The sequence below is a fragment of the Trachurus trachurus genome (genome assembly GCF_905171665.1).
Source record: "Trachurus trachurus genome assembly, chromosome: 6".
NCBI classification, from domain to species: domain Eukaryota; kingdom Metazoa; phylum Chordata; class Actinopteri; order Carangiformes; family Carangidae; genus Trachurus; species Trachurus trachurus.
Window position 1 is genome coordinate 1,840,282 of NC_139897.1, and position 16,335 is coordinate 1,856,616.

The following is a 16,335-nucleotide window of genomic DNA, read 5'->3' on the forward strand; positions in this document are numbered from 1 at the left end:
GTCGGGGCTTCAATACAAGAGGGACATTACAGACGAGCAGTATGGAGGTATTTGGATGTTTTTTGGTGTGTCTTTTTGGACGAAGAAAGTTGGTATTCATTCACAACCATTATATGGACAAATACTGCTGCGCGGACCCCCCCGTAACTCAGAGAAGGCACGGAGGACTCTGAAAATTCTCACAGCTCTTAGTCAACATGAGGGTGAGTAGATAATGAGTGAAATTTCAATCTTGGGTGAACTATCCCTTTAAATGATTTCAGGTTGTACAGTATTTGATCACTTTATTGATAACTGTCTTCATTTTGGATCACTGTTAGACTTGATGCTGCTGATGTGATGGAGGTTTATCTGCTGTTATCAGCTGACGTCAGTGTAGATGCAGCTGCACCTCGCTCTGATTCGGTATGTGGGGGGGAGAGAATCTGATCCAGAATGAACTCATCATGTTCAAAGGGTTAATCATTGTTTCACTTTTCATCCATGTAAATGAAAGCAGCCTCACACCTGCTGTGGTTTGAGGAGTTAGTGTTTCTGTTTGTGACCAAGACGGCCGACATGAGCAGCACTGATGCTAAACACTTCAATTAAGAGGAAAGAGCTGTGAATTTAGAATCGATGCAACAGCAAAAACAAATGCAACAGAAAAAAAACACCGCATAGAACACACAACAGAAGTGCTCTCGGCCTCTAGGGGTTGGTTTTGTCTCTGTATTCGCTGAGTGTTGGTTGTTTTTTGTTTTTATTTGCAGTATGTTTCCATGCTTCATTATCTGTTGGTGAATCTGTAGCATCTCTGAACTTGCAGCTGCCGTTGTTGGCCACGATACTGATATCAGAGGAGCTGACATCACTGGATTGAAAGTGTCTGATTGGCTCCAACTACATAGCTCATTTATGTAACAATCAAAATGTTTCACAGAGGCCTGCGTGAAACTCTGTATAGCTTCTTGATTAAAACTATGTGTTTGCATAGTATGCCATTTTTTCAGTAGAATCATTGTTGACATGGTTCAACTATATTTTCAACTTAGTCAGAAATTAGTCAGAAAATGTAGACTCCCCTTCAATCAGGTCAATAAATAGCACAGTTTCCATAACCAATGATCAGACATAGTCAGAGGAGAAAGATGAGACATAAGAAGAATATCACTGATGGTGAAACAAAGGTAAAAAAAAAAAAAAACTGTAGTCCAATCACTGCAAATGTAAAGTCTTGTTTTACTATGAACTTCATTTATCAGGACTAGAAAGATATTAATTAGACTCAGATACTGTGGTGAGTAAATATTAAGATAGTGTGGAACACACAATGATCAATAAGGACATTAATGATGATTAAGGAAACACTGAACATAAACACAACCATCTCTGTTTATGAACTGTAAGATAGTCATGGTTTTTGACTGAGAGACTGAGTTATCACTTGTTAGCTCTCGATCCAGAGCCGTAGAGACGGCGGACTGTTACTGTCACAACAACCTCCGATGATTTAACTGGAAATCAAAGAGGAAGGTGTCTGCGTGAGACAAAACCCAGCGTGACCCGACTTTTCCACTGGGCTCTGTTTGTCCACTCAGCACCTCCATGTCTGCCCCAAAACTGTTTTCTTCCTTTATCACTCACTCCCCTTCAGCTCGTCTGTCTGTGTGAATACTTTAACTCTGTAAAGTCAACAAATGGTTGAGCACAGAGCCCGCCCACCGCCACCACTACACACACACACCCACACACACCACTTGTAATGAGTTTTGAGGGTGGAAGTTAGAACTAATTGGATTAGCTCTGCTGTTTTTGTATTGTCAGCACTTGTTTTAGGTCAAAAGTAAAATTAATCTTAAGAAGAAGATGTGAAGGTTGTACTATCACATTATCTCTACACTGTCGGGCTCTATTTCCATCCCTCGTGAGTTAAACTCCAGCAGAACTGACCTTTTCTGTGCTGCCCTCAGGACTATCTCCCTTTGTTCAATTTCCTGTCAGGAGAGGCAGTTGCATCTGACTTCCTGTAGGATTGTGACATTTCCTGTCCTGTGGGAGGGAGGGGTGTGTGTGTGTGTGTGTGTGTGTGTGTGTGTGTTTGGCAGTCGTCTTGTAAAGGCTTTTCAGCTGTTTGAAGAAACAGGATACAGGACACTGAAAGGCCACAGTAGGAAAACACTGCTTTAGCTGAAATCCACGACCGACTTTCAGCCACAATAACAAAATGCCGCTGCAGGTCACAGACACAGATGTTAGGGAGAGGACAGACTATGAAAAAAAAAGATTAACTCTCAGAGACAGTTTACTTCAAAGTGCTGCAGGGATTTAAGATGAAGCAAAAATGAGTTTAAACTTCAGAACTGATTCACATTAAGAGTTAGAGTCAGAAGGCAGACTGTCAGACAGCATCACCACACACACAGCTGGCAGTGTCAGTGTGTGAGCCGCAGCTACGGAGTTAAAGGGATACGGCAACATTTTTTTTCTGTGTCTTGCCTCACTCCCGAGTCCATGACCAGCAGATAGACACCATCCTTTCGACTGTGCGTGCAGTAACAAGGGAGATAGAGCCGTATCGCCGTAATTAGCTTAGCTCAAACACTGGAAGTGTATAGGTAGTGTTAGCCTGCCTCCTACCCGAGCCGAAATCAGCAGTCAGAAGCTGATTTCATTTTAGCTCTAAACTCTGTAAATATATCACTTTATCGACATTTCAAACATGTTTAGGTGAGAAAGTAGCCGTTTAGATCAGCAGTGTGTCGTTAATTTGTCTAAATACCAGCTGTTTACAATTTTGTTCGGACGAATTCGGCGCTACTCAAGCTAGCCGTTGTGACCAACGCACTTCCGGTTACTTTCACAAAATAAAACACCCGTTGCCCTTTACATACAGAAAACCATGACGATAGAATTTGTGTTTTTACGTTGAACTAGGAAGCTAACCTACCCTCGATGTAGCTAGCTTGAACCTAAATAAACCGTCTTTGCTTGAACTCTCCGTTTTGACCGATCTCGTCCCGTTAGCGGCATTTGACCGCTCAAGATGCCTTACCGGAGAGTTTTGTCAGCTCTCTGAGACGAAGATCGGCCCGCCGGTTTCCGTTTAGAGTTGCTGAAGAGTTTCTCTGATGACTTTAGGTGGAGGCAGGCTAACACTACCTATACACTTCCAGTGTTTGAGCTAAGCTAATTACGGGCGATACGGCTCTATCTCCCTTGTTGCTGCACGCACAGTCGAAAGGATGGTGTCTATCTGCTGGTCATGGACTTGGGAGTGAGGCAAGACACGGAATTAAAAAAAAGTTGGCGTATCCCTTTAAAGACAAAAAACAACAACACAAACTCTGAACAGCAAGTCTCTGACTCTTACTGTAACTAACTTACTGGTGTTCAGATGATGGTGGTGGTGAGATCACTTGCTTTATCATCATTCTTATTCTTATCATCATTTATCGTCATCTAGTTTCTTCTCATTCTTGTAAACAGCCCTCACACTTCAACATGGTCTAACTCTGTGTCATTTTATCTAAAAAACAAAAAAAGGCACAGAGTGAGTAAAACCAGGTGGGAATGGGTTGGAGTGAAAAGGATGACAGCCAGGCCACCATGGCTGCTCATGCTGTAGTATGAGCAGATGTTGATGTTTCTGTTCTTCTGTCCTCCACAGGGAGACCGTCCCGAACTCTCTCCACCATGTCGCTGTCCGTTCGCCCAGTCAGACGCCTCACCTCCAAATCCATCACTAGGAGCCAGAGTTTCACTGGAGTCAACACTTACGACAAGTCCTACAGGTATACACACACACACATAGACAGTACAAACTTGACAGGACATCTGACAGACAATTTGACTGTTCATACATTGTGGACATGGACTGATTGGTTTGTAATTTAAAGGGATAGTAGCATTTTTTAAAAGTGGGGTTGTATGATCTACAAATAGCCGCTAAGTAGCCTACTTTAATTGCAGTAGAAGACTCTCTGCACTCCTCCTGTTAGCAACGCCAGCCCATAGCCCTGCCCAGAGATTTACAACATACAGTGTTGTGAAAGAAACGGCCTAAAAGAGGTTTTACCTGAAAAAAAATACACAGTTCCATTGTTCACTATAATATAATTTTTTCCAGCCCCTCAAAGTGCAGGAAAAACGCAGTTTTTATTTGGACCCAACCAACTGCTGATCGGCGGGCGCTAACCCTGGGCGGAGGGATACGTGAGTTGGTTAGGTCCAAATAAAAACAGAGTTTTTCCTGCACTTTGAAGGGCTGGAAAAAATTATATTATAGTGAACAATGGAACTGTGTATTTTTTTTTCAGGTAAAACCTCTTTTAGGCCGTGAAAATAGGCCGTTTCTTTGGGTCTGTTCACAACACTGTATGTTGTAAATCTCTGGGCAGGGCTATGGGCTGGCGTTGCTAACGGGAGGAGTGCAGAGAGTCTTCTACTGCAATTAAAGTACTTAGGGGCTATTTGTAGATCATACAACCCCACTTTAAAAAAAATGCTACTATCCCTTTAATATTCAGATAATCAGTACAGTTACTGCAATATATATACAGTACAGGCCAAAAGTTTGGACACACTCAATGCATTTCCTTTATTTTCATAGTATTTACATTGTAGATTCTCACTGAAATTCCACTAATTAACCCTGACAAGGCACACCAGTGAAGTGAAAACCATCTTCAGGTCAGGTTCATCTCTTGAAGCTCATCAAGAGAATGCCAAGAGCAAAAAGCAGTAATCAGAGCAAAGGGTGGCTACTTTGACGAAACTAGAATTGGTGGGGGCAGAGATAGAGGAGGAGGAGGAAGAAGGAGAGGAAGAAGAAAAGAAGAAAGAGAAGACAAAGAAGAAAAGACATGTTTTCAGTTATTTCACACTTTTTTTGTTAGTTCCACATGTGTTAATTCATAGTTTTGGTGCCTTCAGTGAGAATAAAGGAAACACATCGAATGAGAAGGTGTGTCCAAACTTTTGGCCTGTACTGTATATGTATTTTTTTTTAAATTATTTTGTATGAGACAATCAACACAGACAAGATGATTACTCTACATACCCTACACTATGATCACAGGAAACTACAAATTGGCAAAAATATTTACAATAGTTGCAAAATACATTAAATAGTAGAGCTTTTCAATCTCTAAGGGAAATGTAAGACTGTGTGGCTGGATCTGTATCTTTCTACTCTTGTAGATGAACTGTTCACTTGTGTGATGATGTTATGTTTGGATTATGAGACTCCAGGCTGGACGGGATCATGGGCTCAGCTCAGATGATCACAGCTGAGGGGAATGGTGGTTCAGCTCTTCAGCTCTTCTTTGTTAACTTGCCAGATAAGGCTGTGTAACCACTGACGCTCAGGCCCGTGTATTGTCTTGACGTCAGTGTTGTTTCAGTCTCGACCATGACCTCACTGACATTCCTGACTGACTGTGAAAACCTGAGGCCTTTTGATTGACAGATGTGACCTTCTCTTACCATTTAATTACAAAGGTACCGTGTTAGTTGATTTGCATGAGATAAGGTCACTCAGGTAAGTGTGTGAGGAGTTGTGTGTAGACTTGTAGGATAAAGCAAGGCCTGAACAGGCCACACAATTGCGATTTTAAATCTGTTATTAGTTACAACAAAGAGACATTACAAATGAAGAGAAATTAGCTGAGGCTTTGTAATTATTCTTTGCATATGAAAAAGGACAGGAGCCTCCACATTGGGGTATACAGAAAACCCACACATACAGACCAATATCTACTTTTCGACTCTCACCACCCTCTGGAACATAAGCTTGGTGTTATCAGAACCTTGCAACACAGAGCTGATAACGTGCCCACCAGCTCACAGGCCCAAGGGGCAGAACACAAGCACCTGAGAGGCGCCCTCACAACTTGTGGTTACCCTAACTGGACCTTTGTGAAAACTGCAGCTGCTTCCAGAAAGAAAACCAGCAAAGTGGTTGAGAAAGAAAGACAAAACAAGAGAAACAACATAGTCATTCCATATGTGTCTGGAGTATCAGAAAAACTCAGGAGGATCTTTAACAAACACCGTATCCCTGTGTATTTCAAACCCAGCAACACACTCAGACAGAGACTGGTACATCCCAAGGACAGAACACCACACACCCACAAAAGCAACCTGGTGTATGCAGTCCAATGCAACGAGGAATGCAAAGACCTCTACATTGGAGAAACAAAACAACCACTGCATAAACGCATGGCCCAACACAGGAGAGCAAACTCCTCAGGACTGGACTCTGCTGTCCATTTACATCTCAAGGAGAAAGCCCACTCCTTTGAGGACGGCAATGTTCAAATCCTAGACAGAGAGGACAGATGGTTTGAAAGAGGAGTTAAAGAAGCCATTTTTGTAAAAATAGAGAAACCTTCCCTCAACAGGGGAGGTGGCCTCAGACACCACCTACCTCCAATTTACAATGCTGCCCTTTCATCCCTTCCCAGGAGACTCAGACCCCATCCACACGAAAACGCGGCTTCACTGAATCCGATCTTTTTCTTAATCGTTTTGAAAAAAATCTCCGTAAACACGGCATCGTTTTCAAAAATATCTGCGTCCACACGATCACCTGAAAACGACCCAAAACGCTGTAGTACCTACATACTGCAGGCGTGTGTGTGGAGTGTATGTGTCGCTGTAGCGCTGCCTGCCACACATAAGACAGCTGAAGAAGACGGGAAGTCCCCGCTGTAATTCAATAGAAGAAGTTCCCCGCTGTATTCAAACTCAAACATGGGATTAAATGTTGACAGGGAGTCGTGTCAGAGTAAATATGATGATCAGTGATGATTAAACAGGAGCGATTCAGCCGCAGCGTCTGAGCGACGCGACGTTAGTCGGCCGTTGTTGTTGTTACGTGCATAGACTGTCAGTGTGCAGCTGCTGCTGCAGCGGTGTGTGTGTGTGTGTGTCAGTGTGTGTGTGTGTGTGTGTGTGTGTCTCAGGTTACAGGTAGAGCGGCGGGGGGCATGACATCATCGTTTCAGAAAAAGTCCGTATTGGCCGTCCAGACGGATACGCTGGGGCGGCGTTTTCAAATTTTCCCACTCTGGGACCCGTTTTCAAAAAATACCGTTTTCACCCCCTGAAAACGCCGGATCCATGTGGACGCGAGGCCAATCCGATAAAGTATTTATCCGGATTTGAAAAAAAACGGCCTCGTCTGGACGGGGCCTCAACCATCTAGCCTCAAAGAACAACCACTGTTCACAAGTGGCAAGTGACTCCAATGACTGTCGTTAGAACACAATAGGGCACTAACGAAGTCAAAACCAACTTCCCACCAACGATTGTCACTCCAACGACTGTCGTTGGCACTTGGAGCACAAAAGGGAACCAGTGACATCATCACCCTTGTGAAACGCCCACACAAGAGGTTAAATAGTGAGTCTCCACACCAGATAGTTGGACCAGTCCCAGCCTGGTCAGCTGCTACATGAACTGATGAAGCCTCTTGGATGAGAGGTGAAACGTCTTCCTAGACAAATAACTAAGTCCAGTTGCTTTCGATTTAACCTCCTTTGAAATTTGCATAGTGTTGTTTTCAATAAAACTTTATTTTTTTGAGATATGTCTGTTTTGTTACATCTCAAAGTCACTCAACTTTGGTTTGACTGATATCACCGTATATAAATAAAAAATGAAGATTCTAGAATTTTTTAAAAATTGAGTTATCTGCTTTTGCAAATGAACTCTTCAAATACAATAGATGCACTACCATGCAACTACTTGATTTTTCACTGCTCTGTCCAGTGTGTGAGAACAGATTTGAGTCCAAGAGTCTGGACAAGAAAAGTGGTTCTAAAAGCTGAATAGACAGATTTAATCAACAGTTTGTACTGGTGCCACATGTTGTCACCTTGATCTCAAAGCCCACATCTGACTGCATGACAATACGCAGGCTGAATAATCAAAGCACTTTATAATTTAATGATAATGGTCAAACATTCAGTCCTGACTTAAAGCTTTTTTTTCTTGTTGTTATGGATATCACTTGTTGATTTACCATCTGTCTCTCGACCCTATTTCCTTTGAACGCTTCCTGTTTCTAATCGGCTATTCCAGATTCTCTAGTTTTTACAATATTTGTGGTCTTTTAGTGCACAATCCCACTGAGATAGGAAACAAGATATGGTCCGATGACATAAAACTACATATCACAGTCATTAATAAGTCTTTAAAACAAATTAATTCAAAATTCAACAAAACAGGAATGCTTTGCAAATGATTTGCTAGCCAACTTGCAAAAGCTTCATGGCCCTCAGGTTGCGAACCACTGGACATTAGTTTATTGAACAGTTTCTGGCCCTAAACTTCAGCATTGAGGCCACTATTTTACTTAGACCCTTTTTATGTGAACATGACATCCTTCTGCTATAATGACATTATGTTTTTGTTGTTGTACTCGTTCATCAAACTGTCTCCTCACTACACAACATTACTCTTAAATACGATGTGATTAGTAATATAATCTATTTTTTTGATGAATTGCCCTGCTGTTGATTCCACTGACTCTGAACTGATGCAGCTGGATGTTAAGTGTGTTTTACACATTTTGTTCACTTACTTCACTGAAATTCTATTTGGGGTGCTACCGAGCAATTTTCCCTCCTGCAGTCCTGAGACCCATGTCCCCTGTCCCCTTCTCAACAACAACTTATGGTTTAATGACAAAACATCATCTGTCTCCAGCGCAACGCTGTTCATTGAAAAACTTCAAAATAAAGCCTAAGTGAAAAAAAGAGAAAAGCTGTCCCTGTTGCCAGCAGGTGGCGCTATGACAGGATCAGACTTGTAAAGTATCCGGCAGGTATCATAAGGTATAACTGAATTACAACAGACTCCTGTTTTTAATTGCAAAACATGTATTAATCAGTCATATGATGTCTGAACCAAAAACGATGAATCAAGTGAGAGAACTGAGAATGAAACATTTTAAAAGCTGTAAAAACACTACCAAACATTAAAAAGTGAACGATAAAAGAAAAGAATGAAATAAAAGTGCCCACTATCTAAAACCATATTTAGTTGAAAGCCAGGCTGAAAAGGTTTTGAGTTTACATTTTATCATTTTAAAACGTCAGATTCCATCATATCACCAGTGAAACGCTGTTTAATGAATTCCCTGATGAACAAAGCCGTCTCATTAGGGTTCTCATTCAGGCTGGTGCTCAGTGGTATGCATGATGGAGGAGAGACAGACTGGGTCAAGGTCAGTGTGTCAGTCTGCTGTGACTGGTTCAAGCTGCTCCGTTGGAGGATGACGTTGACCTCGTGTTGCTGTGTTGTTGCAGGAACCTCTCGGTGTTCAGCACTCCGGGTCTCAGCAGGAAGCCCAGCAGAGCCAGCAGGATGTTCACCAACCAGCCGCCCAAAGTTCCTCAACCGGAGCGACTGGATCAGGTGTACGAGGCGCTGAAAAAAGGCCTCCAGTGAGTACGCTCATGTACACAGACGGCAGCTGTACACAGACAGTTGAATGAGAGCATCAGCAGATCAGCAGAGCCGACACTTCTAGAAACAGCCACTCAAACAATCCAACAATCCTTTCTACAGCGGTGGTTTAATATACTGCACCTGTGTGTAAGAATACACTAGTTCAGCAGTAAACCACTTCAAATATTCTACATGGAAATCAGAAATTTACCAATTCTAGGACTAATAGAGGAATGTCTTATCTTACATGAAGGAAACATTTAATTTGATATAATGAATACACTGCAAAAACTCAAAATCTTTCCAAGAATAAGTGTCTTATTTCTTGTCAAAATGTCTCATTTCTAGTCAAAACAACCCCTTTCCACTTAAAATAAGACTCATTACCTAAAAATTAACTTGTTTTTAGATCATTTTCACTTGAAATAAGTAGAAAAATCTGCCAGTGAAAGCAAGTTTTTTGTGCTTGTAATAAGGAAGAAAAATTTGCTCCACTATCAGATTATTTTAAGTGAAAATCTGCTTGAAAGAAGTAAAAAGTTTCTAAAAACAAGCTGCTTTTTAATGTGATGAGTCTTATTTTAAGTATAATTAGATTTGTTTTGACTAGAAATGACAGTTTGACTAAAAATAAGACAAATATTCTTGGTAAGATATTAGATTTTTTTTGCAGTGTAGGCATTTTTTGGTGGTCTGATGCCGTGTTAAAGTGAAACTAACTAATTTCATCTGTCTAATTCAAGTAAAATTATTTTCATACACCAGTATTTATTAATTAGTTGTTCAAATTCACAAAGAAACAATAATTGCATTGATGCTAACATGAAACGTAAAGATCTCATGGGATTGACAACTGATCCTCTAGGAAAAATGAAAAGTGAAAACATGTCATCACCACATTTTCTCCAGAAGCAACAGACTAGTGGTTTATCCTGACCACTAGGAAACACACACTGACATTTAGGAAGATAATCTTAGTCACTCTCCTGCTAAGAGTTAGATGAGAAGGTCAGTATCAGCAGCCAACAGTCTGTTATCTTCACTTAGCAGCACTAAGTGAGTCATTGTCTAAAGGCATTAACACATGTTTGTTTAACTACTGTACTGTTGTAACATCAGCTGCCAGTGGTAGAAAGACACAGCCTTCATCAGCTCACCAAACCAACATCATGGGTACAACCTACAGTGTGTGTGTGTGTGTGTGTGTGTGTGGTTTCTCAGGTCTTACCTCCAAGTTTATCAGATGGACTCGGACAGCCTGAGCAGACAGATGAAAGAATCCAAGAGGAACTCCAGACTGGTACGTCCTGACATGTTACCGTTTGATTTTACCCTCTACAACTAAATTTTACACTCATAAGACGATATACAGTAGTTGTGTTTTCAAAAACCAAAAAATCATCTTGGTGTAGTTTTTACATCTCCTCTCCCAGACTTCTCCTTGCAGCTCTAATAACAACAGATTGGGGAGCAAATCTGAAGAGATGAGACTCTCCTCTGATTGGTTGACTTGTTTTATGAGTGGTCAAATAAATAATTGAAATAAAAAAAAATAAGAAAAAAGATTTAAGCTGAGAGAAACCAAATCCTGCAAGGTTAGATGATGGGTCCAGGTGGGCGGGGCTTGGTTGTGGCTGAGGGCAGTGACTGCTTTGCTGTTAATGACAAAGTCACAAGTCCTGACAGCTGGTATCAATATGGCTAAATATTATAGATGGTAAAAATATCACTTAACATCAGAATTGTCACTCTCATTGTGATGTTCCTTCAATAAACACCCCTGTTCTCCCTTTTCAGGGGTTCCTGTATGAACTAGACAAGGTGAGTTACTTTTCCTTTGTTTCAAACATGTAGGAAGTCTTGATGGCAGCTTAACCCAAGCAACTATTTGTGTGTTCTGTGTTGTGTTGTATTTTGTTATGTGGATAAATGTTATTTCATTGGAGGTTATTTGACAAGCTTCAGTATTTTTGGAGGCTGCAGCTTTTAATTGTTGTACTGCCCTGATTTCACACAACTTTCTGCTTGAATATGACACTTAAATTTAACTGAGGAAGTTAATTTTCAATGTTCAATGTTGCAGTTAAGACAGAGTCAGAGCTAATTTGAAAAAGTCTTAAGTGATTCCTCAAGTATATGATCATTATGAACACATAACTGTGTTGTTTGCAAGCTTTAAAGTTTCCTGGGGTTGATGTACTGTCAACATATTTCAGTCTGAACAGTCGGACTAAATGGGTCCTGTGCTTTACTCCAACAGCAAGTCAAAGTGACTGAGCGGTATATAAGACGACTGGAGTTTCACCTGAGCAAGGTAAGACCATGATGGCACCTGTCAGACTACATTTATATTTAGACAAGATGTGTTTAGTACTTATAGTCATTTGTATTGTATCCATGTAATGTGTAGGGGTTACTCCATGAGAAACATCATACTGTAGTACATATTAGTCGTAAAATAAGACATTTCTGCTGCAGCTGCCAGATGTTCTTAGTCTGAATTTACTGACTGTCAGTTTATTAAGTCGACTCAACACAATGATGAACTGCACTTAATGATGAACTATGCAAGTCCGGTCATTTTCTGCTGATTTACTAACCCTCCTCCTGGCCGTGTGCATTTGTTTACAACAAAGCCGGTGAGAAATCAATCAATAGAGTGGTAGGCTACATAACATTTTATATATATAGGTATATTATCATCGATCTTGCAAGGCTGGTTTTCAGCAATGAGATGCAATAAGTGACACACAGAGCCTCCATTCTCCCTCGTAACAAGTTAAGCCATTTATTAAACCATCACAATCATCACAATTACTCCAAAGCTGTTTAATTAAGTTAAAAATGTAGCATAATTAAGTTACAAATCCTGCATAGTTCCTCTTTAAGTATTTAGAGCTTTTCTTGTTTTATAATCCCAGACATAGTGTTTTACATCACAAGCAACATTCAGTCACACACTCAAACAGACCAACTTCATGCATACATTAAGGACAAAGTGAGGTTCAGTGTCTCGACCCAGGATCAGGTATTTTTGTGGTCTGTTTGCACTGTTAATCAGCTTCTGTTCATGGCTTCCTATCTTTTCTCCACTAGCAGGGGAAACACTGGACCTTCCTCTACAAAATTCCTTTTGTCAGCAATATTTATAGACACGCACCATGAACATGCACGGAATGATCCTGCTGAGCTCCAAATCCATAAATATAGATTTTCTATTCATTAAGATGGCATCACAGAGAACAAACATATTGAATTTCCAGTTTCTAGTTAATCATCATAACAATAAGTAAACCGTCTCCCCTTGTGTGAAACATTTAAAATCTGTTTCTCTACTTAACAAATGCATTTAATTTAATGTCAAAAGTGTCTATGCCATGGAACAATGCATTTAAAGCCGTAGATAGTTCAGTCAGATCTATTGTTCAGTTCATTATTTCTTTTAAATTGTTATTTCTAATGATAACTTTCTTTTCTGTTATGTTATCTCATTACAACATTTTAATCGTTTTGTTTTTGTAGTTAGAAAAGGGGGATTTCTCATACAAGTCTTTTTTCCTTCCTCTACCTCATGATGTTTTCCATTGAGGATGAGGAAAGGATGTTCGAGATAAGATACTGACTTTTCCAGCACAGACCCTCTCTGACTATGTTTTTCGAGGGAAATCAGGGAGAAAGTGTTTGTGCTCAGCTGCTGGTAACTGCAGAGTCGCTGGGGTTATTCTGGGTCACAAAGTAGACAAGCCTCAATTTTACATGCTAATACATATCTACTTAACTGCATGGCCTCAGATTATGTACTTGTGTGGATTTAGAGACGCTATATGTGTAACATCACCAACTTTCTTGCATCTATAAGTAATATTTGACACATGACTCACCTGCTGAACAGGGAACTGTATGTCTTCTTGTCTCACACATGAGCACACTAAGTAGACATTAAAATAGAGAAATATACAACAAAGAACACATGAAGACAAAGTGACACATTAAGAAGAAAGCATTAAAAACAAGCAAAACCTGTAATAGTACAATGATTAAAATAGCAAAATGAGTATATGGTAGAAATTTGGGGTGGGAGAAAAAATCGATTCACATAAATATCGCGATATCTTTTTTGACGATTTTTAAATCGATTTTTTTTTTCAAAAATCGATTTTTTTTTTTGAAAAAAACATTTTTTTTTTGTTGTTGAATTTTTTAAAATATTGTGCAATGTGCATTTGTTAGCCTTTTTTACATACAGAGAGTACAGGTTTTGAAAAGGGTTATAAGGGTATAAAGTTCACTTTATAATGGAGTATGTTAATTTATAGGCTCCTACAGTATTTGTGTGCAGATAAATGTTAAAAATACAGACTAAAAATCGAGAGAATCTGCAATATCGTAGAATCGCAATTTGAATCGAATCGCCATCCAAAAAATCGTAGAAGAATCGAATCGGGAGAAAAGCATATTGTCCCAGCCCTAGTAGAAATTGTATAACTTATGTAATAAATAACAATAGACATAAATGACTGCATTACATATAGCCCTAGTTTAAGGGAAACTCATATTCCCACAGTATAGTGTGCATATGTCCTATGTGATAATATGAACATGGGTAGATAGCAGCAGGGTCTATGTGGAGGAGGTCACTGAATGAGTGTGTGTGATCGGGGAATGATGAAGTGTGAGTGTGTGATGATACTAGCAGCCTGGCTCTAAAATGCAGATGGTGCTTTGTCCTCTTTGCATAGTTGGACAGGATGAGATGTGTAATGTTTGGCCTCTTTTCCCAGATTGAGGAGCTGTATGAAGCCTACTGCCTGCAGAGGAGACTCAGGGATGGAGCCAACAAGATGGTGAAGGCGTACACTGCTTCTCCGGGCAGCAAGGAGGCCAGGGAGAGTTTAACAGAAGCTAATAAAGGATACAAAGAGTACACAGAGGTGAGACACTGAGGATAGGGGGTTGGAAGGTGGGATGGAGAAAAATGACACAAGTGTACTGTTGCATTAACTGGTCTGTTGCATAATAAGCATAATAGGATGTGCAGTAGGATGTTAGCACTATAGACCAGGAGCCCATTGGACAAAACACCTAAGTTTTCTACTGAAATATGGCACTTAAGGTTTAATTTCCCCATCGATGAGGGAGTTGATTTCCTTAATTTGGTCACTAAGGTCTGGTTGAAATGACTCCTTAAATTTCCTTCTTGTAACGTTCCATTATTATCTCATAGCGTGGTGAATGTGAAGGTCACAACAGCGTTTTGGAGTTGTTGGATTGTGTATTTGATGAGTTTGATGAGGGAAACCATCAAAGTTATCAAATACACAATCCAACAACTCCAAAAGTGGACAAGTTGTGACCTGCACATTCACCACGCTATGAGATAATAAGGGAACGCTAGAAACAGAGTTGTTTTCAAGGTAAATTCATGCAAAACCGCTGATGTGCGTTCCCGTCGGGGGCAGTTTTTCGGCAAACAGTCTCTGAATTTGCCTCGAAAACATCTCCGCCTCATAACGTTGTGTTATTATCTCATAGCGTGGTGAATGTGCAGGTCACAACTTGTCCACCAGATCGTTTTGGAGTTGTTGGATTGTGTATTTGATGAGTTTGATGAGGGAAACCAAGAAATCCCATTAGCCTCCGTAGTGTAGCTCTGAACAGCTCGCGGCTCTGCTCCGCCGTTCTAAAAATAGCTTGCACCGACAATTAAAGGTAACAACCTACTCCTAAAACTATAGGGATTATGGCGATGGGCCAATTTGCCAAAATGTTGAACTATGCCTTTAAGATATGGAGAAATAGAATAGTGAATAGTGTCAGTTTTAAGAAAACCTTAAGAAGAAGAATTACAAATGTTTGTGAAACCATTTTTATTTTTAAGAAAATCTTAACACAGACTTAAAGGAAAATGTGAGCATGTCTTATTCAGCAGCTCACTGAAGTCTCTCTCAATCTTCTCTGTAGAACATGTGTGTGTTGGAGAACGAGCTGGAGAATCAGCTGGGGGAGTTTCACATTAAGATGAAAGGTAAGAATGACACATCGATCAACTTTAACAATATGTCTTTACTCTTTCCTCTCCCTGGTATGATTCCTCCTTCTCTCCTCTCTGTGTCTTCTTGCCATTCTCCCCCTGAAATCACACACTGGTATAAACACACACTCTCTTTTGGCTCTGCTCTGGATCAACAGGAAATGAAATATGCCAAAACTTCTAGTATTAGTGTGATACATTTTTAATGGGTTTTTCCCCCGACAGTCAATCTGATGCCTGAACAAACATGGCTGCTGCTAAATACTGTAGTATTAAGTCACTTTACTTGTTGCAACAAGAAGGTAGAGTTAGTCCATGCACTTTGATTTAGTCAAAACCATCAAACCATCAAATGTACACAGAGCAGCAGCTCCTATGTGCTCATGATCTCATCATAGGTGATTAACATGTAATTAAGTGCTCTGTGGTATTTCCTGACACCTTTGATGCAGCTGGACCAGTTCAGCACGTTCACAGTTTTCTCCTGTTTCTGTTTGTCTTTCAGGTCTTGCTGGATTTGCTAGATTATGTGCTGGTGACCAGTATGAGGTTAGTTCATTTCTCTCACTCTCTCTGGATTTTTCCATCCTTGATTGATCCTTGAGCCTAATTTATTTTTGACGGAAAGCGTCGTTAAAAAGTCACAGAGAAACTATAGAGGACATGAGCACACTGGTTTTAGAGGAATGCAGAGGTTTTTAGAAAGTTTTCAGTAAACTTGGCAGGACAACATGAACTCTGCTGTACTAGAATTAGGTTTAATGGATTCTTTGAGATTGAGGCCGAGGCACTGGCGGGAGAACAGGGGCATAAAGGGACATGGCCTGAAATGAACTAAATGCTATGGACCATTGACCTGGACCTCT

General features: G+C 40.4%; 1 protein-coding gene across 2 annotated transcripts in view; it reads left to right on the plus strand.

The window, feature by feature from the left end:
- Window positions 1–16,335, plus strand: part of LOC310987496 (rho family-interacting cell polarization regulator 1-like) — a 68,111-nt gene that overhangs the window by 26,934 nt on the left and 24,842 nt on the right. For both annotated transcript variants that reach the window (XM_083973784.1, XM_083973783.1), the window contains exons 2-9: window positions 3,650–3,773; window positions 9,297–9,434; window positions 10,660–10,738; window positions 11,236–11,259; window positions 11,699–11,752; window positions 14,220–14,369; window positions 15,400–15,463; window positions 15,975–16,018. In XM_083973784.1, coding sequence (XP_083829910.1) covers window positions 3,676–3,773; window positions 9,297–9,434; window positions 10,660–10,738; window positions 11,236–11,259; window positions 11,699–11,752; window positions 14,220–14,369; window positions 15,400–15,463; window positions 15,975–16,018 — 651 coding nt within the window. In that variant the 5' untranslated portion in view covers window positions 3,650–3,675. The remainder of the gene's footprint in view (window positions 1–3,649; window positions 3,774–9,296; window positions 9,435–10,659; window positions 10,739–11,235; window positions 11,260–11,698; window positions 11,753–14,219; window positions 14,370–15,399; window positions 15,464–15,974; window positions 16,019–16,335) is intronic.